Source organism: Lissotriton helveticus, chromosome 6 (genome assembly GCF_964261635.1).
Source record: "Lissotriton helveticus chromosome 6, aLisHel1.1, whole genome shotgun sequence".
NCBI lineage: Eukaryota > Metazoa > Chordata > Amphibia > Caudata > Salamandridae > Lissotriton > Lissotriton helveticus.
Genome location: NC_136067.1, coordinates 146,632,629 through 146,660,429, shown reverse-complemented (window position 1 = coordinate 146,660,429; position 27,801 = coordinate 146,632,629). Strand labels below are relative to the sequence as shown.

General features: G+C 43.7%; 1 protein-coding gene across 1 annotated transcript in view; it reads right to left on the bottom strand.

Moving 5' to 3' along the window:
• PLB1 (phospholipase B1) overlaps positions 1–27,801 on the bottom strand; it is a 552,393-nt gene that overhangs the window by 493,013 nt on the left and 31,579 nt on the right. The window contains exons 2-6 of the mRNA XM_078647360.1: positions 16,218–16,270; positions 14,709–14,772; positions 12,339–12,397; positions 7,617–7,654; positions 3,119–3,162 (exon numbers count right to left, since the gene is read on the bottom strand). Of these exons, the coding sequence (XP_078503486.1) occupies positions 3,119–3,162; positions 7,617–7,654; positions 12,339–12,397; positions 14,709–14,772; positions 16,218–16,270 (258 nt within the window). The remainder of the gene's footprint in view (positions 1–3,118; positions 3,163–7,616; positions 7,655–12,338; positions 12,398–14,708; positions 14,773–16,217; positions 16,271–27,801) is intronic.

Sequence of the window (27,801 nt, the reverse complement as noted above, 5' to 3'; positions counted from 1 at the left end):
AGATGCCAAGATAATCGAGATGAAAGTTCAGACATTCGCTACCTCTCAGAGGGGTAGGCCGTATTTCCAAGATGGCAGCTATGTTTACTGTGACGTAAACGAGCTTCCTCCCACGCTCGAAGCTGGTGACCAGAGGTGCTTCCGCCCAGGCCACCCCTCCGCCTCCCTGAGTCACTCCCGGGGCCCACCTGCTGCCAGCTCTCTCGCCCCCCCGTCCTAGGCCTCGCCCACCCCGGCTCCGCCTCCGCGTTCCCCTCCCATGTCTTGCCCTCGGGCCGGTAGTAGCCCAGCTAGCTAGGTGCGCAGTGGTCCGGAGGAGAGGGATGGATGCCCTGAAGTCTGCCGGCAGAGCCCCAGCATCGCCCGCCACAGCCTGGTGATCTCTTCTCTGCATGAGAGTGAGGCCGTCCTCCTCCTTGGGGGAGGGAGGCAGGGCTACATGGTGGCATGTCTCTACAACTAGACGTGGATGCCCTGCTCAGATCTTCCAGGGACCTCACACGGGTCTCACTATAGCGATCGCTTGAAGGGTCCAGGGGAAGACCTCCTGTCAGAGAGCTGCAGGGACCACTAGCTTCAGCCGAGACAGTGCTTGAAGGGTCCAGGGGCACAATATGTGTAACTATCTTTTTTTCCTTATTTTAATAATTTCAATGTGGGCGGGGGATGACAAGAACTGTTCCGCACCGGGTACCACCTGTCCTTGCTATGCCACTGCTTAAACATATCTTTGTGTTATGTCTGGGACCCCCAGTGTCCCATAGTGTATTCCTCTTTACAACCCTGCCTTCTCCTCTACTCCAAACTAACTTCCCTCCTCTGTCCTGCCCAACACCTCCTTTACACTACCTCTTGTCCTGACACTGCCCTCATGTGCGCTATACACCACCCCCTCCAGCTCTGCTGTCTCCTTCCTAGGGCCCACATCTGGTCTGTACATCTTTCGAACCTCTGTACCTTTGCTCTCCTCCCAGTTGCATCACGTCTTATCACTGCCCTCCCTCCATTTCTCGTATCTCAGGCAAAGGTGTCTGAGGGAAAATGGGACCGCCTTCGTCTCCTCCACAGGTTTTTCACACGTGGGTGTGTGCGCAGGTAGATGGTAAGGACCCCATCAGCAGGATGGGGAATAAGTCAATCACAGGATGGGGAATAAGTCAATCAATCAGTCAACTCAAACGGCATTTGTAAAGCGCAACACTGTCACGCCTAAGGGTATCTCGGCGCTGTGTATCTGTCGAACAGCCAGGTCTTGAGTCACTTTCTGAAGTCTGCCAGCGTGGAGGCTGTACAGAGCTGGAGGGGAAGGTCGTTCCAGGTCTTCGTAAGTGGCCTTGCCTTACCCTGTGCAGCAAGAAGGTCTGTGTTAGGTGGCTGGCGGTACAGAGGGCTCGCTGCATGCTTGTTTGGTGGCATAGGTTCTTTACCTCAGTACAGGGGACCCCTGGGAGGACTGTGATGTTATGTAGTCAGCAGTCTAGTAGTTGGGTGGGCGGAGCCAGAGGGACAAAGGGAAGAGGAGGAGCGTAGGCAGGAACAGGGCAGTTAGAGTAGGGAGCTGGACGTGATAAGAAGTGCCTAATAAAAGTAGTGCTGAATGATCATCCTTGTGTCCTGGTATCATTGAAGAAGACACGACATGTGACACTTACTCGAAGATCCACGATTGTTTACAAAATTAAATTGCATTTGTGAATTAAAGTGCATATATAAAAAAGCTCAATTGAAAATATATTATGTCATATCCAAAAATCTCTTACAAAGAGTTCAGAGAACTGAAAACCAAGGAGCAATGTTTGTGTCCTCGGCTTAGCTAAAGCTATGCAAATTCTTGACAAACTACACCTTCTGACCAGTCTAAAGAGAATTCATTTTAAACCATTAAGTCTAGTACATAAATATTCATATGGAACTGCACGAGGATTTCTAAAAGATAAGATAGCCAGGTAGTCCCCCCACTCACACCCTTGGCTCAGCCACAGCTAACTTCTGCAGACACATTTCAAGATATCTTCTAGTGAGGGAAAGTTTTTTTCATGTTGACCTCATTCCTCCGGAACACGCGAATAAGGAGAGTACAAAATGTGTGTAATTTGCTTTCTTATTATGCAAAATGTAGGGAAACTTACACAAATATACACATATTTACGCAAATGCAAGACTCAAAAAAAATTCACCTCAGTTCGGAATATTCTTTTTTCCCACACTCCTGTGCTAAAAGTTCCTCACAGCGTGGCATATCTTATCTAACAACCGTAATGCAAAATTGCGCAAATTACACTAGTGTAATTTACCTTTCCCCTGGGCCTACTTATCATCTGCTTTAAAAAGTACATCTCTTTACTTTTCAGAAAAACGTACAACCTTTCTTTTTTCGCGACTATTACAATAAGTGCATCCTTATTTTTTCTTATTTAATTTAATGTAAAGAGTCCCTTAGGTGCACATAACACTTTACAGATATTGAAACTGAAATAAACAAACTAAACTATGCTAAACATTATCCTCTCCACAGGTTGTCCATTAAAAACAAAACACCTTTCTATTCGACAATTACCTCAAATGCACCTGAGCTCATATTTTCCTACTCAAGCTAAAGCATGTCTTTTTGCTTCCTATGATGTCCACTCTATATTTGACTTTGTCTTATTGTATTGATTATTATTGAAGCAGTTGATGCTTTTTTTTCTTTTGTACAAATATTTTCATACTTCTGGAACCTCTTGTGCTGGGCCCTCTAGCTCACTCTCATATATAAGCCTCTCTGCTGCCCATAATGGCGAGGTGTGTGCTCTATAAATACCCCACTAAAATAAAAATATGGTTCTCTACCCCCTGTTCTCTGGGGTGTGCTTTCTGCAGACCTAAATCAGGTGAAGGCTTCTCCTAAAATCTAAGAGGGACCAGATAACAGGAGAACGAGTTGTTTCATTAGGAAATAATGGTTAATGCAAGTAGGTTAATATGGACTTTTACAGATGTATTCATTTTCAGTTCTGAATGGTGGTTATAGTTAACGTGACTAGTTATAAGAGCTCCATATGGTTTCATATGACAAAGTTCCACAAGATATAACAAAGTTCCAGATAAAAATCACAGTTTGAATAGCAAGACCAACCTGATGCAAGATCTGTTCTGGCTCTGTAGATGCTGCTCCCAATGCTGAAACAAACACATACAAACATTAGACAACTTCCGCATTGGGAACTGTAGCAGCATCATGTTTGAGGACAGTACAGTTAGGTCAATAATTTTACAGAGTGTCTACTCAGGTTCCCCTTCATTAAAACATTGTCACTACAGCATTGTGTCAGGAACAGGTGCCTTGTTATTCGAGTGCACTCCTGCTGAAATAGGCTGACGGCTTCATGAGCAATTATTGACAGCCATTCCACCAAGGAAACAGAGGAGTATTAACACAAGCATGCTCATGTTCACTTTGAAGACGTCCAAGTGTCAGGAGTGTACCATTTTGCCAAGGTGGCGCTCATTAGGGTGCTTGGGGTCTGCCCCTGGACCAGTTTAGGAAAGGCCACTCCTGGACAAACACCGAACTTTTCTCCACTTTTCACTCTAATCCTAGTTTCCACAGTAACGTACTGATGCATTATGGTCCTTGTCGTTTTTTTCATGATCAAACTTCACCTATATCATGTCGTGGATGCGGAGATGTTCACCCTGTTAGTTCCAGGTTACTGCAAATTCACTGACCCCTACATGCATACATTTGTGAATTTCCTCTGTCCCTGCTCCGATCCACACTCTGGGGCATATTTACAAGGGCTTTGCGCCACCAGAGCGTCACTATTTTTGACTCGCCGGTGGCGCAATGCCCTGCTATATATTTACAAGGCAGCGCTAAGCCACTTTGCGCGGCTTAACGCCGCCCTGTACATATGGCCCCCCTCACCGCAGTTTTCTGAAAGAAAGGGGCGTGCAATGGGTGTCCCAAGCAACACCCATTACGTATTAGCTCTGCCCCAGATTTACAAGGATCTGTAACTCTGAGGCAGCACCAAAAACTAACGCCTTTCAAAAGGAGGAGTTAGAGTGGCGAAACGAGGAGAAATACTTTTATTTCTCCTTGATTTTTGCTTTTTCAATGTGAGCACATATAGAAGGAACAAAACACCATTAATTATTGTTTTTCTGCAGGAAGGTGTCCCTTCCTGCCCAAACACAGTCATCCCTGCAACAAAGGCACCCTTGCACCATGGTGCAAGGGGGCCTGCATTGGTGCTAGGCATCTTTTTAGCTCCGGCGCAAGGGAAAACACAGGGGTGCCCCATATTCTTGTGAATACGGTGAATTCCTGCATTTTTTAAATGACGCAGTGCTGCACAGCTAAATTCATTGCAGCGCTGCGCCATTTCATTGTAAATATGTCCAGAGTTACTGGTCTACTCATTTCTCTTCTTATCTCCTCTCATTTAGTCTTCTCCTCTCCAAGTTGCAGTTTAGCCTACACTTTGTGGGTGCAGCACCTAATTCCTTACACCCAGCTCTCTCCCTGCATCTATGCTCATCCCCTGAGTTTCCAGCTGTGTGGTGCCTGTAAGCTCAGTGCCCAGGATTCTTTCAGCCATCTTCCTGCCCAGACTCTGCGTGAGTCTGGTCTTCCTCGCTGCTGTGCTTGAAGGCCTATTGTTAGCTCCTGTGTGCTTTGCTGATTCATTATTAATTGATTTCGCAGTAGCTGCTTTACTGTTATAGGTCATGAGTTCCTGTTCCTTGTTCCTTGATGATTTTGCTACCTTTGTCCTGTACTCCAGAGTCCCTTCTACTGTCTGCATTATTTTAGTCTTGTTCTTGTTTGTACTGCAGTATATTCAGGGTTCCTTGTTCTATATCGCAATTATTTTTCCGTTTACTCATATGCCTTTCTTATTAACGTGTCTTTCTCTTTTTCTCAAAAATTGACTTTGGTTGTTCTGTATTCTCCTTCTGTGTTGATATTCTTGCCCCCCTCGGTATGCCTTATTGTCCAGTCTCCACCGTTTCCTGATCCCTAGTCTATATTGTTACCCTCACCACAGCCCTGCCATTCCTGATCCCTGTTCTGTATTGTAACCCCTGCCACATCCCTCCCATTCCTGATCCCTGTTCTGTATTGTAACCCTCACCACAGCCCTGCCATTCCTGATCCCTGTTCTGTATTGTAACCCCTGCCACATCCCTCCCATTCCTGATCCCTGTTCTGTATTGTAACCCTTGCCACATCCCTCCCATTCCTGATCCCTGTTCTGTATTGTAACCCTTGCCACAGCCCTTCCATTCCCGATCCCTGTTCTGTATTGTCACCCGTGCCAAAGCCCTCCCATTCCTGATCCCTGTTCTGTATTGTAACCCTTGCCAAAGCCCTTCCATTCCCGATCCCTATTCTGTATTGTAACCCTTGCCACAGCCCTTCCATTCCCGATCCCTGTTCTGTATTGTCACCCGTGCCGCAGCCCTGCCATTCCTGATCCCTGTTCTGTATTGTAACCCATGCCGTAGCCCTGCCGTTACTGATCTGTGTTCTGTATTGTAACCTGTGCCACAGCCCTTCCATTCCCGATCCCTGTTCTGTATTGCAACCCCTGCCACAGCCCTTCCATTCCTGATCCCGGTTCTGTATTGTAACCCCTGCCACAGCCCTTCCATTCCCGATCCCTGTTCTGTATTGTAACCCGTGCCACAGCTCTGCCATTCCTGATCCCTGTTCTGTATTGTAACCCTTGCCACAGCCCTTCCATTCCCGATCCCTGTTCTGTATTGTAACCCGTGCCACAGCTCTGCTATTCCTGATCCCTGTTCTGTATTGTAACCCTTACCACAGCCCTTCCATTCCCGATCCCTGTTCTGTATTGTAACCCTTGCCACAGCCCTCCCATTCCCGATCCCTGTTCTGTATTGTAACCTTTGCCACATCCCTTCCATTCCCGATCCCTGTTCTGTATTGTTACCCGTGCCGTAGCCCTGTCGTTCCTGATCCCTGTTCTGTATTGTAACCCGTGCCACACCCCTTCCATTCCCGATCCCTGTTCTGTATTGTAACCCGTGCCACAGCTCTGCCATTCCTGATCCCTGTTCTGTATTGTAACCCTTGCCACAGCCCTTCCATTCCTGATCCCTGTTCTGTATTGTAACCCGTGCCACAGCTCTGCCATTCCTGATCCCTGTTCTGTATTGTAACCCTTGCCACAGCCCTTCCATTCCCGATCCCTGTTCTGTATTGTAACCCTTGCCACAGCCCTCCCATTCCCGATCCCTGTTCTGTATTGTAAACTTTGCCACAGCCCTTCCATTCCCGATCCCTGTTCTGTATTGTTACCCATGCCGTAGCCCTGTCGTTCCTGATCCCTGTTCTGTATACCTGTTTCTGTATTCTGTTCTCTTTATTGTATTCCCTTTGTTCTCTCTTATGCTTTTGTTCTAAATCTTAGTCATTTTCATAACTAGAGGGCGCCAATGAGTTCTGAGACCTCATTCCCCATTTACAGAGGTTCACTTTGTGCGCCACTTTCTTAAAAACTACTGAGTGTCTCCCAAAACTCTTTGAGAATAACTGATCCTTACCTTAATGTGATCTCTTTCAGACCATTTTCCATGAAGCATAAATAATATCATTTATGGCATTTAGTCCATTGTTTTCCTACTTATTCTTTCATATTGTTTTTGCTATTGCCCTTTCCATTGGTTACTCTACATTGGATGTGTGGTTTTCCTAATTTTATTTTGTAATGGCATTACCCAGCCCCTGTCCAGTCTTCAGATCCTAGTCCACACCAACCTGCTCTAGTCCACACCTCCTGCCCTCAGTGGCGTCTACAGTAAATAAAAAATAGTAGGGCACGAAGGAGCATGATTCACCTTAAAATCGGGAGCGTGACTGCTGCCGCACTCCCCTTAGCCTTCCATGAACAGGAAGGACTTCCTTCCTGCTTGTGGAACACATCTCCAACCAATCCTGAAGCTGCTCTCATGCTGTGGAATCAGCTCAAGGATTGGTAGAAGCAGGCTCACCAGACCTCATTTTGAGGCTGGTGGCGTGAGCTAGCAATCCCCAGGCTTTTTCACACTCTGGAATAATGGGTCTACACTGCACATGCTAGACAAGCCGTCCAAGAATGCCGGCCAATCCGACATGTACACTGTAGACCAGTGCTGTAATCCTGCATGTGCAGGATTCAGCCTGCCCCAACCCTTGCGTTGGAGAAAAGAAGTGGTGGACAATAAATAGAATAGTATGAAATGCCATTTTATTTATTTGTGTTTGCCTGTATGCTCGCAGAAGGCAGGCCTATGCCCCTCCGCTCCCAAGGAGGAGCCGCTTCTGCCTGCCCTACCCTTCTCTTTCCAGGCGTTATGTTATGTTATGTTATTTGGATTTTTTAAGCGCACAGCTGCCCCAGCTAAGGGGCGTCACGGCGCTGGGGCAGATGCAGATACTCCATGGTATATCTACAGAATCCCCTTCTCACTGCAGAGCATGATGTCCCTGTTAGTCATTCAAGTGCCAGCCTCAGCAGGGGTTATGACACTAGGACATGCCCACCCTCTCCCATGGTAGGCTACACTAGGTGCTCAGAAGAAACACTGATCTTTAGACAAATACTTGTAAAATGCATAGTTACCTGTCACATATATTATGATTGATTCCATGGCCTGGGTCCTGTAACAAAGTGAACAACATTTTGCATCAATTTGAGAAGCTGTAGTTGTTTTTAATAAGCAATAACTTGCGAATAACAAAACTTGTATTGGTGTCCCTATCGTCTGCACTCTGTTACAGCCGCCACCATATTAGTTGAAAATCCGTGGCCATGATCCATAGGTCGCTGGTTGCCACTACCTCTTTGTTCCACATGAATATGTTGCATCACAATTATGATGTTGCCGTGGCATTTCTCTGCTGTGTAGGCCACAATTCAGTGTGTTTGGCCTCTTCTTTCTCAGCATATGGTCCCTTTCGCTGCTATGAGATTTACGGCCCGATGTAGGTAAATCCCATTTACCGATTTTGAAATACCGAATCCTACCGATTCGGTATTCAAAAATCGGTAAATGGGATGTAGGTCCCAACATCTGGATTCGTTACCGAATCCTTAACAATTCTTTAATTACCGATTCGGTAAATACCGAATCGGTAATGCCCATTCATTCCTATGGGCTTTGAAGCCCATAGGAATGATTAGGCATTACCGATTCGGTATTTACCGAATCGGTAATTAAAGAATTCACAAGGGTGCAGGGGGTGTCACTTTGACACCCTCTAGCACCCCCAAAACGGGCATGTGTGCAATGTGGCACACAGACATGCCCTAAGGGCACGTCTGTCTGTCACATGGCACATGTGTACATGCACAGATGTGCATGTACACAGGAATCGGTTTTTTACCATGGATTTGTATTCCATGGTAAAATACCGATTCTGTAGGCCATGTGCTGATGGAACATTGGCTACCTACATTGCATTTTCGGTAGTTCTACCGAATCGTCATCATTACCGAATCGGTAAATATTACCGATTGGGTAACTTTACCGATTCGGAAATGATAACGATTCGGTAAAATTACCGAAAATGTGCCCCTACATCTCGATAGCCCTTTACCGATCGGAAACGGCCGAAAATCGGTATTTTCGGCCGATTCCGATCTGTAAAGGGCTACCTACATCGGGCCCTTAATGTGGCTTTCACATGGATTATCTGTGAAACCTCTTTGGTAACCTGTAATCAATGTTACTGAAATAACCAGCCGGAGTCATTACAACCCCATTTATATAAATCTCTAAAAAGTTAAGCCCTATTCTCTTCTCCTTCCATTTCCCATTGTGCTAATTTACCTTAGCTCTTCTCCACCTCTTTTAATAATAATAACAATAATTCCACATTTGTAAAGTGCAAATTTACTTATCACCCCTAAGGGTATCCAGGCGCTGGGGACCATGGGGAGATTAAGTGAGCTATTGCCCAATGTCACATGATGCTGAGCTGCGCTGCCGCCGGCAATTGAACCGTGACCCCCGTGCTCCAGAGTCAGCCGCTCTGGTCGCTGCACCACACCTCTACCCCAATCTTTAAATATTTCAATAAATTATCTTTCAGCTTTATTCATTCCAGAGTCCTTGCGTAATATTATACCAAATCTTTATCTTTCATTTCTCATATATCTAGGATTTTTCTTTACTGCTACCATTATATTTTTTGTTGTTAATATAATCCTGTTTGTATGACCACCTTCTCCTTCAGGTTCCTACCGTTCAAGCTCCTTTCTTCACATGTACCAATGTTAACTGCATTTTCTCAAATTGCAAAGTCATCTTTCCAGTGTATCTCACTTGGTTTACCGTTTTACAGCTATGCACGGACCCACTCGAATTATACTGCAGATGATGACCAAATTAGGTGGCAGTGATGATTAAGTTAAGCAGCACAAATTTTATTACTTCATTCTTTTGTCATTTTGATGCATGTTATTACTATCTTGGTAAAGGTTTCACCTCATTGGTATTAGCTTAACAACCCCAGGAACAAGCAACTAAAACGTGACCAGTTAACACTAACAAAGGAGCTTGTACTGTACAGCAGCATGTGAACTGCTGGGTTTGTCCAGTCACTGTCTGCTCAGGTATATATGAGAGTGTGCACTTCGAAGTCACAGGACTGCAGTAGGTGCCTTGTTAAGCGAGCACCAGACAAGCCAAGTGTATGGAGACCTGACCTTAAGATAACGGTGTATCTCCTCCAGGAAGGAAGAGTGCTGCAACCACTGAAGTGATAATGTGTGTTTTTATGGCTTGGGTAAATCTGTCATCTGATTGTCTGGCCTTGAGTGCCTAGGAGTGTAGGTTTTGCATCAGTTCCTTGTAGGAATTGAAAGGAGTAGAATGCCACTCATGGATGAGAATTGACATCACCCTGTTAAGCAGAATCAGACCTGAGGGGACAGAAGGACTGGTTCCCCGGGTGCTAGGCCTCATGGAACCACCAGCAAGCAGATTTACTGAGGTTTGGTGTGTCCAGCATGAGGGCACACAAGACGGAGAGGAGTTGCCCGTCCCCAACTGCAGATCCTTGGTGGGCAACAAACAGCAAATCATCCCGACCCTAAATTCTTGTCCTCATGGGAAACTGACTAGGCATAGAGAGGAGCAAACATTTCTAAAAAGATTCCTACATACAAATATTAATCTCCAGACGTCCCCCAATGTGCTCCCAAGCTTGAGAGCATGGGCAGAGTCCAATACTTTAGGTGGACCCAAGAGGGATGTCCGGGGAAATACCACCCATAAAAGCTTGTGAGATGAGCTGTGCCTCACAGTTCACTGTAACACTTTTCAGAGTAGGTGTGAGCACTTGTAGGCAGGTTTTGCCAATTGCACTACAGAATATCGAGGCTAGGAATATTGTAATACACTAATATCGTGGACACAATATCAAAAGGACAAAATATCAACAGGTAAGTGCATATAGAGGAAGTATAGATTTGCTATTCTTCACTCCATGTCTATGCACCTTTAAGATAGGTACATATGTGTGTATATATATATATATTTATATATATATGTATATATATATATATATATATATGTGTGTGTGTGTGTGTGTGTGTGTGTGTATATATATATATATATATATATATATATATATATATATGTATATATATATGTATATATGCGAAAAAGAAGCAGAGTACTCTGGGTAGTTCTCAAGTTTAGGTGGAAAGCAGCTCCAGTATAGAGCACTCCCAACAACGGCGATACTCTAAATTTACCCACCTCAAATGGCTGCTTTTCTATCAAAGTCTTTAAGCGTGGGATTAGCACAGTGCCATCCACGCCGAGATAGAGAGGGACAAAGTATTTTGCCATTTCTACAGCAAAGTCTGTAGAGGGCAGGTGGTCCTGATCCTGGAAGAGTGGAAGAAGAAGTGTTATTTCATTTGTGTACGCAAGGACTGAAAGAGAGAGGAACTAACAGAATAAGTGTATATGCATCCTGAATGCATGTTTGTTCCCGGCTTACCAGAGACCTGTATTTGTCTTCTACAACTTGCCTTGTTGAGACAGGGCTGTAAACAATCTTAATAGTGTTTCTCTGGGAGATGCATGATAGGGGCTATCCACTTAGATATGTATGAAATATATTGCTTCCCTGTAGCAGACTTAACACACAGACTAGAAAGTATGCTCGCTCCTGTACAGGTTAGTGTCAACCATACCCATACAGACATTCCAAATCCACTCCCAACAATCCGATAGAAATGCAATATTTTTTATTTATTGACATTTATTTAAGGATGAATATGGAAATACTTTTACTCCACTGGTGCTTCAACGTCACCTGCTGTAGATATTTCCCTTTTGGGTTCACTTTGGTTCTCCCTTAGTTTAACCCATTAGCTGTGTTAGCTTGCTACTGCTTTGCACAGCTCCACACAATAAATATTTTTGTGTGACATTATGTTATTGTAGAAATACACTTCATAAGTTATTTGTTATTTAGTGACTTTTCTTGGGATTTATTCTGAACATTTCGTACAAGGTCGAACAACATGGTGTACTGTTTTCTTCTGCCTGATCTGTAACATTGCCTAACGTTTTTAGACATAACACAGTAGAACAGCTGTCGTTTTCGAACACAGTAGTTCTTATCATATAAACTGTGTCACACCCCTTAGGGGCATAGAGGAAAATTCCAGCAGAAAGACCAGTCCTGGAACGGAGACAGCAGCCTTGCATAAACTCAATTTACACTATGATATGGACCATCTAACTACCATCACTAGGTATGGGGTCTGGTGCTAATCCCAAAGATCAGTAATACTGTGCTCACGTAGTGAGGGTAGGTTAAGATAGATATATTATTTACCATGCTTGGGATGTTCATTGTATACAGCCTGCTTGTAATGCTGATTACATTGCTTAGTTTCATTTGTCTACTTATCGCAGCACACCTGCTTCAAAATAGACTACGATAGTTTCAATAAATATATTGTGAACTTCCTTCATGTCTTTCTTTTGTTTACCAAGGACATGCATGAGTGAGAACGACAGGCGATGGTCTGTTTCCACTGATCCCTTGGAGACTAGAGGGTCATGTTCTTGGTTGCTGACATCATCTTTTACTCTTGGGAAGTTAGTAGTTAAGGTGAGGCACTGTGAGATAGCCAGGATTTGGGCCAGCATATACTGACCAGGTAGAGAGACTCAGTCCCTACATTATGACGTCCTGTTGTACCAAGGCATAGTTCTGCTTACCGGCAGAATCCCTGCGACACCACAAGAGAGTTCATAGTGCACATGTGACATTATCTTTGTGTCATTACCAGAGAACTCCGCATTAGTGTACTCACCACTGTCACACTTCCAATAGCAGCAAATGCTTTGATATCAGGAGGCCTCAAGGTGTGAACTGTTTAGATAAAAAAGCAGTGACATTTCAAATTCACATGTAAAAATTAAAATATTTTATATAATGTAATATAGTAGTCAAAAGACAAGTAAAGCCATTCAAGCATCTTTCAGTGCCAGTTTGTAGTTAGTTGACCTATTTGCTTGCATGACAGCAAACCCTTGAGGTACATTTATTCAGAAGAATGGAAAAAATAACCGATTGTAGGGAATCTCGCTTCTTAGCTTTTTCTGACTGCACAAACAATATGATTTCAGGAAATATCTGTAAAACTAACTGAAAGCCCTGGGTTGAATCAGGATGAGGTGAATAATTGTAGCAGACATCAGTAGAGTGTGTTTTAGAGATTATTTTCTGGTAGAATATTGTTGTGAAGATGCTTCTATAGCACTAAGGTATATGCTAGAGACCATGGCAAAAAAGTTACATGATTGACTTTTCAGACTAGCAATTCCTTATGCTATCATGCATGTCCACTGAAGAGATAATCACTCATTTATTTAGATAAGGAGTGTTGAACTTTGTCACCTCACTTTCATAACACCTTCTAAACCATGCAGCAGTCAGGGTGATGCAGTGTGATTTGTGCTGGGGATCTTGCATAATGTCACAGTTTTGAACAGCCGTGTTTTCAGAGCATCTTTGAGTGCCTTAGCTGGTCTAAAACTATATAGTTTAGGAATTAATTGCTTACAGAGAATGTTTCAAAAATTGATTCCAGACTTCTTAAAGCAGTGATCTCGATTGTTGTCATGACATTGAACGTCAGGACGCAAGGGTTCATAGTAGGCAACGGATTTCATAATACGTTTGGAAGTATTTCTGTAATTTTTCTGAGGACTAGGAATGAGAATTGAACTGTGAGTGTTTCTTTCATTGGTAGATAGTAACAGCAGAGGGCTACCAAGTTGGGATTGATGTGTGCTTCGTTTCTACTTAATAGGCAGGCTGTGTGAATTTACTATATTTTCCTGCAAAGTTTATGCTTTCATATGACAAGTTGCAATTACCCATCTCTTTTGCTTAGAATGTTGGTGTCATTGAGGATTACTTTTAATTTAAAAAGTTTGAATTCTTAAATGATTCCAACTTTCTAAAATCAAGGTTATTTTTGCCATCAAAAATGAAGTACCTTTTGTTGAATACAATCAAAGTGACTGTATCCATTGCATAATTTGTTACATTATTCGGGGTTACAGGGCTTGAGGTATCTGCAAAGTAAATGACTCAACCTCAGAAGCAAAAGGGATGTTGAGACTTATTGAAAAATGGCATTTGGAATGAAGTTGGATAATGAAAACCCTAGCTAGGCTTATATTCTTTAAATGCAAACACAAACACGCAAATACAATGTAATGCCTATCTTTACAGGGTATTGATATCAACAGGAATGTTAGTTTAAGCATTAATTATTGAAAAATCCATACATTTGCTGTGATAATCATAAAAGCTTTTTGTGAAATTATTTTCTTCGGAGGACACCTGCACTCATGATGTTTTGTATGTGCCTACAATATTAGCGCTCTCAGAATTCTAAAACATTGTATATATCACCTAATGTTTGCCAGACTTAAAAAAAACAATTTTTGACTTTAAACTAGCATATGTGTAGATACAGAATGCTAATTGCAGGTTATTGAAACATCTGGCTTGTTTTGTCTTTTTTCATGGATTTGTAGCTAAATATTCAGAATGCACACTGTGAGCCTGCAAATGTAAATAGCATAACTCTCTTTTTGAAACCTTTACTAAGGTAGATGTCATGTAGCACGATTCAATATAAATGAGTGATTTGGAAAAAATAGACTTCTGTGAAATGTGTCTGGTATAACACTTTCTGCAACTTTGGTAGTACAACCTGGAGTGATTCTTTGTTCAATATATGAGCTAGGATTTTTATCATCCATGCACAAGTGTGCAGTCACCATCGATCCAGAGATAGGTGCCCCTAAACCTCTGCTGCCAGCAATGACACATACAACTTCTTTTGCATCTAAACATTTTAACTTAATTGTATTCTTTTGTTTGACCGTTTTCTAAATTGTTTGTATCCTTATTGATGATGACACATAGAAGTCTATTTAGAAATAAGTCAGAGAAAAACAGAGAAGGCATAAAAACAACATTCTAGAATAAAAATAACAAGTCTGGAATACCAGCATAACCACAATGTTCATGAATAAGTACAGAATGCACTTATTTACGGAGTACCGGCATACTGTCGCACTTCTTGCTGTGTGCTGTGCAGCAGCTGGTAAGACCACCAGAAGCTCAAGTTACCCTGAGGAATCCTGCAGAGCGGTCCACTAACCTGATTCTGGGGTAGGATGAGGGGACACCTGAGAGCTGCATGGAAACAGGAAACGTTTCTGAGTCTGGAAGAGAAAGCAGAAGGATGTCCTTGAGGATGCTGTTTCCCTCAAACTCTTTGTGCATTAGAGGCTTATAACCATTTGAAGTCAATTTTGAAGTGCCAAAAAGAAATAAAATACACCAGCTACCCTAGGATCAATGTAGAGTAGATATAAATAAGCTGCTCCCCACAAGATGCCATTTCTACAACCAGTCAGTATAGTAGTGTTTGTGTACTACATTCCACTATAAGAAAAAGCAGGTGATAAATTATGGAATTCCATATCAATAATGCAATTCGCTATGGCACTTAACAGAACACTTGTAGATTCCCTTAAGGCCAATGATCTTGTCTCCTACATCTCTTCTAAAATCATCTTTATTCCCTTCTCACCCAGCTCCCCATTCGAACTCATTTCAGTGTTCCAGGAAACTCTTATCTGTGTCCCTTCTGGTCTCTTTGTCTCACACATCATCCAAACCTCTGCTCTGTCGAACTTCGTATTCACCTGTCATACTCAACTTTTCAAACATTCACTCCTGGCAGGCATACTCCAGCACTGTTTTAAATTGTCATCACTTCATTCAAGAAACCCACAAAAGAGTCTCCTTTTCAACTACCATACGTGCCCAAATTCTGTTTAAACTAGTGGTGGGCAATATATTCCCGCTCCACCTTCAGAATTGTCTGAATTTTGGCCACTTCGTGTTCAGCTTGTAATGCGGAGTTCTGGCCAAATTCCACCAACCGCTGCGTGGTGGATTTCTATCTTGCACGCGGTTCGAAAACACATCTAGGGCGGATCGCCACCGCCCGCATGGCGGTGGTGATCCGCCCGAGATACGTCCCCGCCCACTACCCATTTCCACCGCCATACTAATATGGCGGGGGGGACCACGGCGGTCGGAAAGACCGTCTGCCGCTTTTCCGCCCGGTCGACAAGTTGACCGGACGGAAAAGAGTTTAATATGGTGGCGGTGTCTGCAAGACACCGCCATCCATATTATGATGGGGGCCGACACATGCCTTTCCGTGGCGGGAAAGGCGTGCAGGAATCTCTTGCGGGGGCCTGTTGCGGGCCCCCAGGGACTCTGGGGAGGGGGGTGCACATAGGGGGTACCTATGGTACCCCCCTGCATGTCAATGTACAACATGGCAGGTACCGCGCATTGTGCATTGACATGCATGACGTGCATGTTAGCCACCGCCCGCCGCAATGTTAAATATGCTGGATGCGCGCATTCTAATGGCGCCCACGGGACCCCCGCCCTTATGGCGGGTGGTATCTTTTTGCGTCGGGATGGTGGGCAGACAAAGTCCGCCCGCCATCCTAATGACCCCCTAAGTTGGGGAGCGCAATGACATCACACAATGTTTTCACCTTTTCATTATGCACTTTTTGTAACTATACAATGTAGTAGGTTTTCCAATGTGATATGTATGACATGATTAAACATTTCACCTTACCACTATCAGGCTGGGATCTTCCGGGTTGATATTGTTCAAAGGAACAGCATTCCCTGAAACCAAAGCAATGCAGATTAACTAAATAATTAAAGCTCAGCTTTTAGGTGCAAATGTATTCAAAATTCTAGAAAAGCAGAATATTGACAGATTCAGATTGGGGTGGGCAATGAATATAAGAGTTGCAGACTCTTACGAACACATATCCTTAACACATAAAGTAAAATATGGGATATTAATGATATTGCTACAAATAACATAGATTTCTGACTATCGTGGTATGTGTCCTGAGAAGAAATGATTGTAAACAAGCATTGGCTATGCCAATCGTTCTGGCTTGTGAAAATTCAAAGCACTGTGCAAAGGATGGGTATTTTGCAGTAGGCAGAGTATTTGAATAGCTGCAGTAATAATAATATTAATAATAAAAGTGAGAATTGTAGAGCGCATTGCTACTTCCTACTATGGGGTCTATTACAATGTCGGGCGGATCGCCACCGCCCGCATGGCGGTGGCGAGCCACCTGACAGAATCTCCCGCCCACCTCCCATTTACCCGCGGGGGGCACTATGGCGGACAGGAATACCGTCCTCCTCTTTTCTGCCTGGTCGACCAGTCGACCGGGCGGCAAAGGGTTGAATATAGTGGCGGTGTCTGCTAGACACCGCCATCCATATTACAATGGTTGCGGGAACCAGCCTTTCCGTGGCGGCGTTGCTGACCGACGTGGCAGGCACGGCATGGTGCCTGCAATGTGGTGCATGCAAATGCACAGATCCCTTTTTTACATTGCGGCGGGGGCTGATGACAGCACCGTCCGCCGCAATGCAAAAAAGCGAAATGCGCCCGCCACTGTGGCGGGCACATCCTAATTGTACATGCGGGACCGCCACACACATAGCGGGCGGTTCCATCTCCCAGTGCGATGGCGGGCAAACTTTGCCATCGTAATGGACCCCTAGTGTCTCAGTGCTAGGATCCTGACTCCCAGGAGAGAGACCACCCAACATGCTGAACAGGTTATCAACCAGACCCAAAAAGCCAGTTTTTTAATGTTTTACCTGAAAAGAGTTTCAGATGAGGCCTGCCGAATTGTAAAGGGAAGGGAGTTCCAGATTTTGGCCATGAGGTAGCTAAAAGGGCTACCAACAATTCTGACTCTTTTAAATTTCATTTCGGCTGATCTCAGATTTCTGGATGGAGCATAAGGCTTAACCATCGTCTGAGATAGTGTGGACCATTAAAGGATAAAGCCTCATAGCAGTAGCAAAGAGCTTTGAAGGTGATTCTCTGCTTCATCAGGAGCTAGTGCAGTTTTCTAAGTACGGTTCCGATAGAAAACCTATTGGGCAAAATTAAGCAATATCTGAGCAGCAGTGTTCTGGACCCGTTGAAGTCTGCTCAGGCAAGATTGAGACACAACAAGATAGAGAACATTGCAGTAGTCCAGCCTGGATATAACCAGGGTTTAGGTTATGGTTTTTTGAGCCGACTCAGGTAAAAGGTGGAGAATTTTCATTAAAGATCGCAACATTCCTAAGCCTTTCCCTGCTAATGCAGTGACTTGGCTGTTGAAAGTTTATCATTGAACCATATGCCCAATTGTTTTTTACCTTGGGTTTAGGGGAGGGTAAATTACAGAGACTATCAGGCCACCATGCGCTGGACCCGATGTTAGGGTGTTTAGCCAGAACCAGTCTTCCCTGCATGCAGCTTTAGGCAACTCAAGTCTATCCATGCGGCAACCGCAACAAGGCATAGGCATAGAGAAGAGGCCATATGGTTGCTGTTCTGAGAAAGAGTGATGACAATTTGTGTGTCCTCTGCATATGAGATGATGGTGAACCCGAAGCCTTCGGTGACTTGATCCAGAGGGCGGACATAAATATTAATTAAGGTTGGACTTAGTGACTAAGTGAAGTGACTTCGGGTACTACTTGCTACAAAGGGCCCACCTTAAAATGAAAAGGTTTTTGGGAGACCTGAAAGGTACGTCCTTGCAGAAATGAGGCAAACCAGAGCAGCGTTTTGCTGCCAATACCGCAGCTCCAGAGTTTCTCAAGTCAGGTCAAATAAACTTTTATTCGGCCTGATGCCATCAACGCCACAGTTCATTCACAAAATGTACAGTATAACACAAAAAACAAATCAAAGCTTCCTATTTAAAAAATAAAATTCTGTATAATCAATAGAATAATAACCAAGAAAAGAATACACAAAAGTTCATCAAATGACTGTTGTTAAAACTATCAGAGATATATATTGTTCACACATACATTTATTCAAACACTTATCTCTTCATAGCGTTTTCTAATGGTTAAAACTAATTTAAAAAAATGTAAAATAGCATAATATATCTCTAAAGTAGGAAGACTTTGCAACAGTTCCAATCCCAGATGGTAATTTTTGACCATTGAGCTATGCCATACTGACGCCTAAAAATGTTGATCCTTGATACAGAGGGCAAAACATAAGAAAGTGATATGCTTTGTTTTGTAATGTAAATGTAAATGTAGTATACTTGTAAAGCGCACAGCTGCCCCAGCAACGGGGCGTCCCGGCGCTGTATAACTCTGGGGAACCCGTCCTGGCTTTCCCTGTGGGATGGTCCCTTGCTGGGAGTCCCGAAGGTGGAGCCAGGCATCCCCGGAATTGGTGGGGCCGTTGTGGAGATTAGGCAAGCTAATGCCCAGAGTTGCCGAGTGGAACCCCTGATTAGAGTAAGCACCGAAGCGAGAATTATCGAGTCCGCTGACCAAGGTCCACAACCCTGCCGCGTCGGGAATTGAACCCTGGTCCCAGGCTGACTTCTGCTCTCAGGCCTGCCGCCTCTAACCAGTGAGCCACACTACTCCACATTGCATCTACATGGGGGTAAATCACAGTACCAGTTTTTTTGCATCGGGAAAGCTACCTTAAAGTGTAAGATATTTATCCTGGAAAGTGTTGGCAGATGCCAGTGGAATACATTTTCCACCCAGCACAACACCTGGTTGTTGATACCAGGGCGTATTGCTCAACTGTTTGTAAGTCAAGCACTCCTTCCATTCTAATTTTCTTCCATCTCAATAGGTACTGATTGTTAATAGACTCTTTATACTTTAAGTTGTATTCCTGTGGATTTGTAAATACTTCGACCATATTCAGTTTCTTACAGATTTTCCGCACATGGGCAACCGGATGTATGACGGTACAACGCATGCTTTTACCACGCGTACCGTTACCACGCAGGTTTTACAACGCAAGTCGTTACAACGACTTGCGTTGGGGGGGCAAGGATAGTGGAATAGTTTAATTTACTATTCCAACTCCAGTCCCCGTGGATAGTAGGGAAGGTGTTGGATAGTTAATTAAACTATTCCCTATTCTACAGCGCCCTCCAGCGCAAGTCGCTGTAACGACTTTCGTTGTAAAACCTGCATGGTAACGGTACCGTGTTGTAAAAGTTTCGTTGTAAAGGATGTTTCCCTGGGCAACCTAATGATTCTATTGGTTCCAACTAGAGCCAGGCAGTTGGACATACAGGTTCGGACTAAAGTTGCCTTGGGGTTTCCCCAACACTTTATCCATAACAATAGAGGGGCTAATCCTATTTGATCCTCAATATATGGCAAACCGAGTTCCTCATGGGCAATAAAAGTTGCAATATTTTATGGCACTGCCAAGGATCTGTGATCAAAAGCATTTTCGATACACTGAATGGGCCCTTCCTTCCCATTGCCCCAAAACCCTGCACCATATATCCCGGAGTCTCTCAATCAAGATGTTGTGTGATACAGTGTCAAAAGCGGCACTGAGGTCCAGCATTAGAATTGCTGCAGAATTGCCAGCATCCAAGATCTGGTGAACTGGATGCTAACAGCAGTGCAGATTTGGTACTGTAAGTGGTGCGAAAGCCTGATTGCCTTCTATGCAAGAGGTCCTTATCCTTAAACTAGAGGGCTGCCCATTCACATACTACTCAACAATTTTAGAGAAGAGTGGTAGCAGCGAGATGGCTTTCAGACTTAGTGGGGGCGAGTAGAGGCTTATTTAGAAGTGGAACTACCATAGCATGTTTCCATTGCTGAAGAACACAGCCAGAGGTCAGAGAGAGGTTCGGTAGTTCACACAGGACCGGCTGAATTATCTCAAAGCCCTGCTCTACGATGGAAGGAGAAACTGGTTCTAGTGGGGAGCCAGACTTGATGGAAGAGCATAGGAACGTCAGGTCCTTCGGATGAATAAGATTAAAATGTAGGAAGTTAGAGCTGTCATCTGATGGATCAAACCATGTGTTGAGCTGTGGCTAATCTCTAGCTTCAACAGGGAAACAGGTAAAAATGTTCTCCACTTGTTCAGAGAAAAAGGAGGCTAGAGCATTGAAGCGGTCTTCTGACCGTGGAGTCAAGAGTGAGACTAGGGGCAACGAAGTGAACGATTTATCAATGGAAATTTTTTTACGTGAGGTGTGATTAGCAGATTTAATTTTCTTAGCTTAGTAATCACGGCAAGATTGGTTGATGAGCCGGTAATAGATTTTTAGAGCCACCATATGATCCGCTTTGCAAGTAGGGTCGTAGGCTCTATGCCATAGGTTTACACTTCTTTTTAAGAGTTCATCTTTGAACCATCCTAGATGCTTTTGTCTGTGTGAGACTTGTATTACAAGAGGTGCAATTTGATCTAATGCTTCTCTGATACAGTCGTCCAATTGTGTGCTGGCCATATCTACACATTGATCCAGTGTAGGACAGCTTGAGAGCCTGGCCACAACCACACAGTGGTGGCCGGCATGACTTGCTGGTGAGGGGGGTGGAAGGGTGGGGTTCAAGCGGAGGAGGTCACGCAGGGGGTGGAGGGTGTTGGTTTAATTATAATTATATATATTTTTAAAAGTTATTTTAGCCATCTGATCCCGTATCACATCGTCTCTGCTCCTCGCAGTCGCATGAAGCCGGCAGCCTTCCTCCCCTCCCCTAAGCTAATCACAATGCTGCAATGGCAGCATTTGGATTGGGTTGGACGCTGACCGCACAGCAGTCTATGGGGAAACTATTTTCTCCATGCAGGCTGCATGCAGCCTACATGGAAAAAATGGCAGAGTGCGCAATACTGGTTTGGTCGTCCCCAGAGGGCCGACCAAACAATTAGGGCCCGCAACATTGTGCTAGCCACTCCTCCCCTGCACTGTTGCAGGGCCGCTCACCTGCTGCTACTTGACGGAGGAGGACGTTGTACTGCAGGTGGATATAGGAACCAGGGGATGCCTTAGCTCACTTTATTAAGAGTGCGTAAGCAGAAGGTTTAATACCCCTTTCCTTACAACAAGCCAACTATAATAGATAGCCAGATTAAAACCTACACTTTCTACTACCCTGGTTCCAGCTCTTTTTGGATCATCATCCATATTCTTGATGATATTTATATGTACAATATTGAAATACCCTTTCAAGAGAATTTTGGCAGTACAGACCACAAATAGATATATACCGTCCAGTAATAAGAACGACTCGGACAGACGAGATTCCTCCACAGAGAACTTTTTGTTCAACAGGATGCTCTATCAAGCATAACAAATCGTTACAGATATCTCCACGCACCCTGATAGTCACGGGAGAAGACACAAGGACACTAGTCTATTTTTTCACTTCGCCCTGAAGAAGTCCCAAGAGGACGAAACGCGTCGGCTGTAGCTCCTGTGTGTGATTTGTTACTTACAACTGAACTCAATAAAAGAACTCTTAAAGAACACAAGTAACAACTAATGTGATCATTGCTGCTAACCTCATCAAAGTTGTCAGTTCATGCAAACTCTAAAGTGGTGCACCTTGACCTTGTTTAAAGTAATTCATAGTTCATGTTTTGAACCAACATTGTAACGGTGGGTGTTACTGAAGTGTGCACACATATTGTCCCATGCACTATAATGTGGGTCTAAACTAATTTTGGGAGAATATTTGACCAGGTGCTTTTTTGATGGGAATCTTCCACCGTTGTTCTTTCCAAAACCGCTCACCCGCCCACCCTGAACCAAACCCTTTTGCTTTTTTGCAGTGCGAGAAGCAGTAACATAAAATGGTATACCTGCGAGAAAGCATGTGGGGCGACGCTCCTCCGCCCACATGGAGAATTCGCTCCTGCGGCCACGCCCATGTTGAGGTGGGGACGTGTCTCACACGGTATACAGCCTTTACAACGAAACTTTTACAACGAACTACCATTACAACGCAACTTTTACAACGCAAACCATTACAACGCATAGCGCTGGGGGGCGCTCTAGGATAGGGAATAGGTTTAATGTACTATCCAACACCTTCCCTACTATCCACGGGGACTGGAGTTGGAATAGTAAATTCAACTATTCACTATCCAGCGCCCAAAAGCATTATGCGTTGTAATGGTATGCGTTGTAAAACTTGCGATGTAAAGGTAGGCGTTGTAAAAGTATGCGTTGTAACGTCATACATCCGTCTCACACAGTGTGGAGAAGTGTGGCTCAGTGGTTAGAGGCGGCAGACCTGGAAGCTGAGATCGGCCGTGGACCAGGGTTCGATTCCCCGCCTCGGCGGGTCTCGGGCTCAAAATGTCAATGGACTCGACAATTCTCGCTCCGGTGCCTCCTCGAATCACGGGTTCACACTCTGCGACTCTGGGCAATAGCTTGCTTAATCTCCACAACGGCCCCTCGCGGCGGGATGCCTGGCTTTCACCCTGTGGACACCCTGCCGGGGTTTCTCACAGGGGAATACCAGGACGGGTTCCCTAAGCAAGCGCCGGGACGCTCACGGGCAGCTGTGCGCTTTACAAGTCCAGCACATTTACATTTACACAGAGCCTTATCATAAAATGCATGGATAGAGATGGTCAAGAATGTGCCCGAATCTATGTGTGGGAATTAGGTCCAGTTGGAAGAGTTGGAAGCGTTCCAGGTCACTTAGTAGCACACTAACTACTCGACAACTCTTATTGTCAAAATGGACATTAAAGTCACCTACCAAGAAATTAGAGTAGTGCACATCTGAAGGAGTCAGAGTGTCAACTAAAGAGGTGGAGAAATCAGACAGAGGAGACGGAGAGCCTTATATCAAGACTCCTAATACGACAAAGTTGTTTGCGAGGGCCAAAGCAAAGAAGGATGCTTCACAACCTTCAATAGGGACCTTGGGGAAGGTGTAGTGAAGGTCTTGTTTAAAAATTGTTGCAATTCCACCTCCTTTCGACGCCTGCCTATCCTGCCTAACAATAACCCTACACTGGTATGAGTAGCGCTATAAAACAATTGAAATGCATGTGTGAGAGTGGCAGGGGAGATGTGAGCCCTGTTGGAGGTTGGTTGTGACAGATTCCGCGAAGAAGGAGGTCATGGAGGAGGCGCACTGGGAAAATACAAATTAATGTGACTATGTCCGTCTAGACCTATATTTCTTTGTTGCTGGCTAAGATAAGCTCATATAAAGGGCATAACTGAACATTAAACCATTGCTCTGCCACAAGGAAAGATTTTTTAGAAAAATTCTCTTTTATTATTTTGTTGTTTCGTTTTTTCAATTAAAAAACATTGCTTTATAAATTACAATCTGTTTACAACAAAGTACATTTTTTTTTATGTATGTAAAATGAATTACATTTTTACCTTTAATATGTGCTACTATCTACATTAACATTCTATACATAAGAAAGGTGTAAATTGAAATCAATGGATCCTACCTAGCACAGAAAATGTCTCACCAAGAAATCAAATTTCACTACACCTACTCAATATCTTCACAATACAAATTCAAAAATCAATATTTACAATCCCCCACACTCATGCAACACCTCTACACTCTACACCTACATACCACATGCCCTGCATACATACACATTTCATACCCCATCAGCAACCTACATACACAGATGACTCCCTAGGGTGATAAGCTCAACCCTCTAGCGCTGTGGTGTGAGTGGGGTATCCCATATTCTCTGGTCAACGCGCGTTTCAATGGTGATTATTCTTTTCTCATACCATCTCCTTCAGGACCTTCTACTTCTATGTTTTGCAACTGGTTGAAGTGATAAAAATAGGTGGGGGGGGGTTTAGGCAGAAAGGGAAATCTTATATTGTGTGACAACTGTTTTTGGAAAATCCATTCCAAGAGAAAAGGAAGAAGGGGATTTATCTTGTCATATATTTCTTCTGTGTCACTGGTCTTGTTGTCAGGGAGACTCTCTTTAATGTCAGAGTGGCAGTGCTCTTGTAATGAGACAGGCTGTCAGTCAAACGTTGCTTACTCCTTCCTGCTGTTGTGTAGCTCCTATAGGCACTACCTATTTTATCATTTCCACAGAGGTATCTGTTCTTTTTTCTTTTCCCCTTTGATATTTCTCTCTTTCCAATGATGGTAAGTAATCTCTGCTATGAGTTGGAAAACCTCTTGTCACTGGGAACCACCAGTGCTACAGCCGGCTCAGAGAAGAGGTATCACCTGGGCATCAGAACTGCTCATATAGCACTTTTGACGTACACATATCTGACTTGAACTGACTAGGGAATTTTGTAGATGGCCGCTAGCTCCGCCATTAGTTTTTCCACTGCACACTGCAAGGAAGACACAGAACTGATAATGACGTACAATGTGTATTCCTGAAGCATAAGACATAGCGACTGGGAGTAATTTATGGCAGATGCTTTCTATCGGCTCATCCTGCCGATAATCAGTGAATGTGGTTGGCCAACATGGAGCCCACCAGGGTGAGGACACTGTAGAAGCAGGGAAGGGTCCCCTAGTAGAATACAACCTGGACCTGTCAAAGCTTCCGTTAGGCCTTCGGTGTGTATTTTGTTGGTTTCCAGTGGGTCTGTGTTGATTTCTTGGTCTTGTTGGTTTTCTATCTTGTTTTACTATCATTTTACTACTCCTCTGCACAAAAGTCTCTCATGCCTTCAGTTTTGTTTTTTAGAGTCAGTCATGTAACCTGCCACACACAGACATTTGCTTGCAGCAGGACGTAATAAGGGGAAGGAAACTCCTTTGATCAAATAAACCTTTTCATCCCAGCTTGATTGATTGATTTTGTCTGTTTATAGGAAATATGTAAACGCGATCAAACTCGCTACTTGATGTTTTTTTAAGAGTAATGCATGTGCGTGGCTCCCATCACTCTTAACACAGAAAACTGTGCATAACATAAATGTTGTAACCAGTGCTTAATTTGTGCCGATGGTTTCCGATGCTCAGCACCAGCACTTAATAGTCAACACTGAGGCTTGTGACAGTCTGCCACATGGTGGCGCTATGTGTCTTATTTAGAGCTGAGCCCAATAACAGTTGTTTTTAATACATTTATTATTTATTAATACAATATACATTAAAAATGATTATTACCTGTTGCCCAAGCCATTCTCATAGCTTTGAAGGCCTGAAATAGTCTGAATTGTCACACTTGTAGGAGTGTGATAGTTAGAAGCTGTGTTGGTACTGCTGTTGGCAGCACTAGGAGGGGCAATGTGTGATGCAAGTTGTAGTGGCCTCCTGAAGAGGGCCCTGGCACATATATTTTCACAAATTAAGCACTGGTTGTAACCGGGGTAAGTTGCCTTTTGTTTCAAAAATGTTTTGGTAGCGAGTTCTAAGCTCATGTATTCATTATGACAGAAATATATGTGATTTGGAATAGGATAATTGTTATTGGATTTGCTGGTATGTTATATGTGACTATACCTGTGCGTGCGAGGAAGGGGTAGGTGTGTTAGGTCTTATGTGGACAGTTTTGCCCAGGAAAGCAAAAACTTCAGAGTCAGCCATGTTTGCTTCTCAACCCTGGTGAAGAGGACACTCGTAATACGCTTGGCAAGACCACGGCGGTCCAGCCAAGCATATTGCAGCCTCTGACTACTGAGCCATCGCCAGGAAATGGCGGTTCAATGGCAGCGGTTCCAGGGCTGTCTTACAGTCCAAGTCATAATGAGGTGGTCGGACCACCAGTGAGGCAGTGGCTGGACCACCACCGCCATGCCACCACGAGTCTGGTAGTCCTTGGACCACCACACCTGTAGTTAGACCCTTTGTGACTGATTCACAAATCTAAACATACACTTTTGTGTAAGTTTACGATTGTTTGCTATTCACGAAGGGATTTACGTATATTGTCTTTATGAATGCGGGGTCTATGCACATAAAAATGATAGAACTGTTACCTTGTGAATCAGGCACGTAGGAGGTTATCATACTGTGCTTTCAAGCGACCAGTTCAAAATGGTTTATAATGGATCCAGTTTCTTGCACAAGCAACTTTAGACATCTACCAAACTGATGTGGAGAAAATTCCAATTGATTCCAGATGCATCTTGAGAGTTGCGAATGGGATGTAATCTTCTGTGATGGTTTCAATTATGTTATTGCTCAAGTATTTAAATGTTGCTTGTATTGTTTCTCGACACAGGGAGACTGTCCATAAACCAGCGTGCTACGACTTGATACAAGAAAAGCTACTTGCAACTGGTGAAGGTTGTTGCACTATGGCTTATCCACCTGACACAAAAGTTCCTCCTTCCCACTGCCTTCGGTCCCTAGTCCTCTGCATTTCCTCAAGGATGCTTGACCTAAGCATTGTTTTGAAAGGTGCATCACCAAGCAGGAAGTGTACCTGAAAATGATAACGCATCCTGCATTAAGCAAATGCCCAGATGCCACACAAAAAGGAAATAATTCAACTTGGAGAAGGGAGAGGAAGAAAGCAAAAGGAAGAAAGCGTGCGAGTTCCAAAGGTCAGCCAAAACTTGTCAGGCGGTTCCAAGAATAGACAACTGATAAGCACTCGGAAATTCATCAAGGTGCTTGGGAGGGAGAAAGGAGTATTATGTGAACCATGGTGCAAGAACAAAGGGCGTGGCTTCAAATATGGGCGAACATTGTATAATACACACATGATAGGTGGTTATGCAAAGAATGTCCGCACATTCAAAGTTTGTACAAGTGTCTAGGGGAATTCAAATGTAAAAATCGAGCAATTCAGTAAGATTTAGTGCTCCATTGGTATGTGCACTGATGGAGCGAGATAGAAAACAAAATTTTGTTTAAACTCGTGAAGTCACATTTCCATAACATGAATAATAATATTAATGATTTGTGATATGTCGTGCTAATACAACTTAGATTAAACTTTACACATGGGGGGAATAACATGTGTGCTCATAAACGTGCATAATTGTTGCATCTTTTTGTCCGTGCAAAATAATAAAATAATTTATTGTTTTCGTTTTTGTCACTACTAACTGCTGCAAACGTAAAAGAAGCATGTGCTTGTTTTGCTTTTTCTTGTCTGTGTGATGTCATTTCTACTATTCTAGGTGCACATAAGTCTCATGGATTAATGAAGACTGGTAGATATAAACGCTGCTTTATTTGTTTGCATTTGCTAGGTAACATTTGATTAATCGGGTGGGTTAATTAATTAGTAAATCCTGGGGTGGATACAGAATCTACATTATTTCTTACATTAATACTTTTCTTGTGTTTGTTTTATACTAGAAAGCATAAGTTGCCTGCTTTTGGGCCTAGTTTGCTTGAATTGCAAAAAGCTGAAATTTACTTCTGCAAAAGTCACGAGACGCCCATTCTGAAAT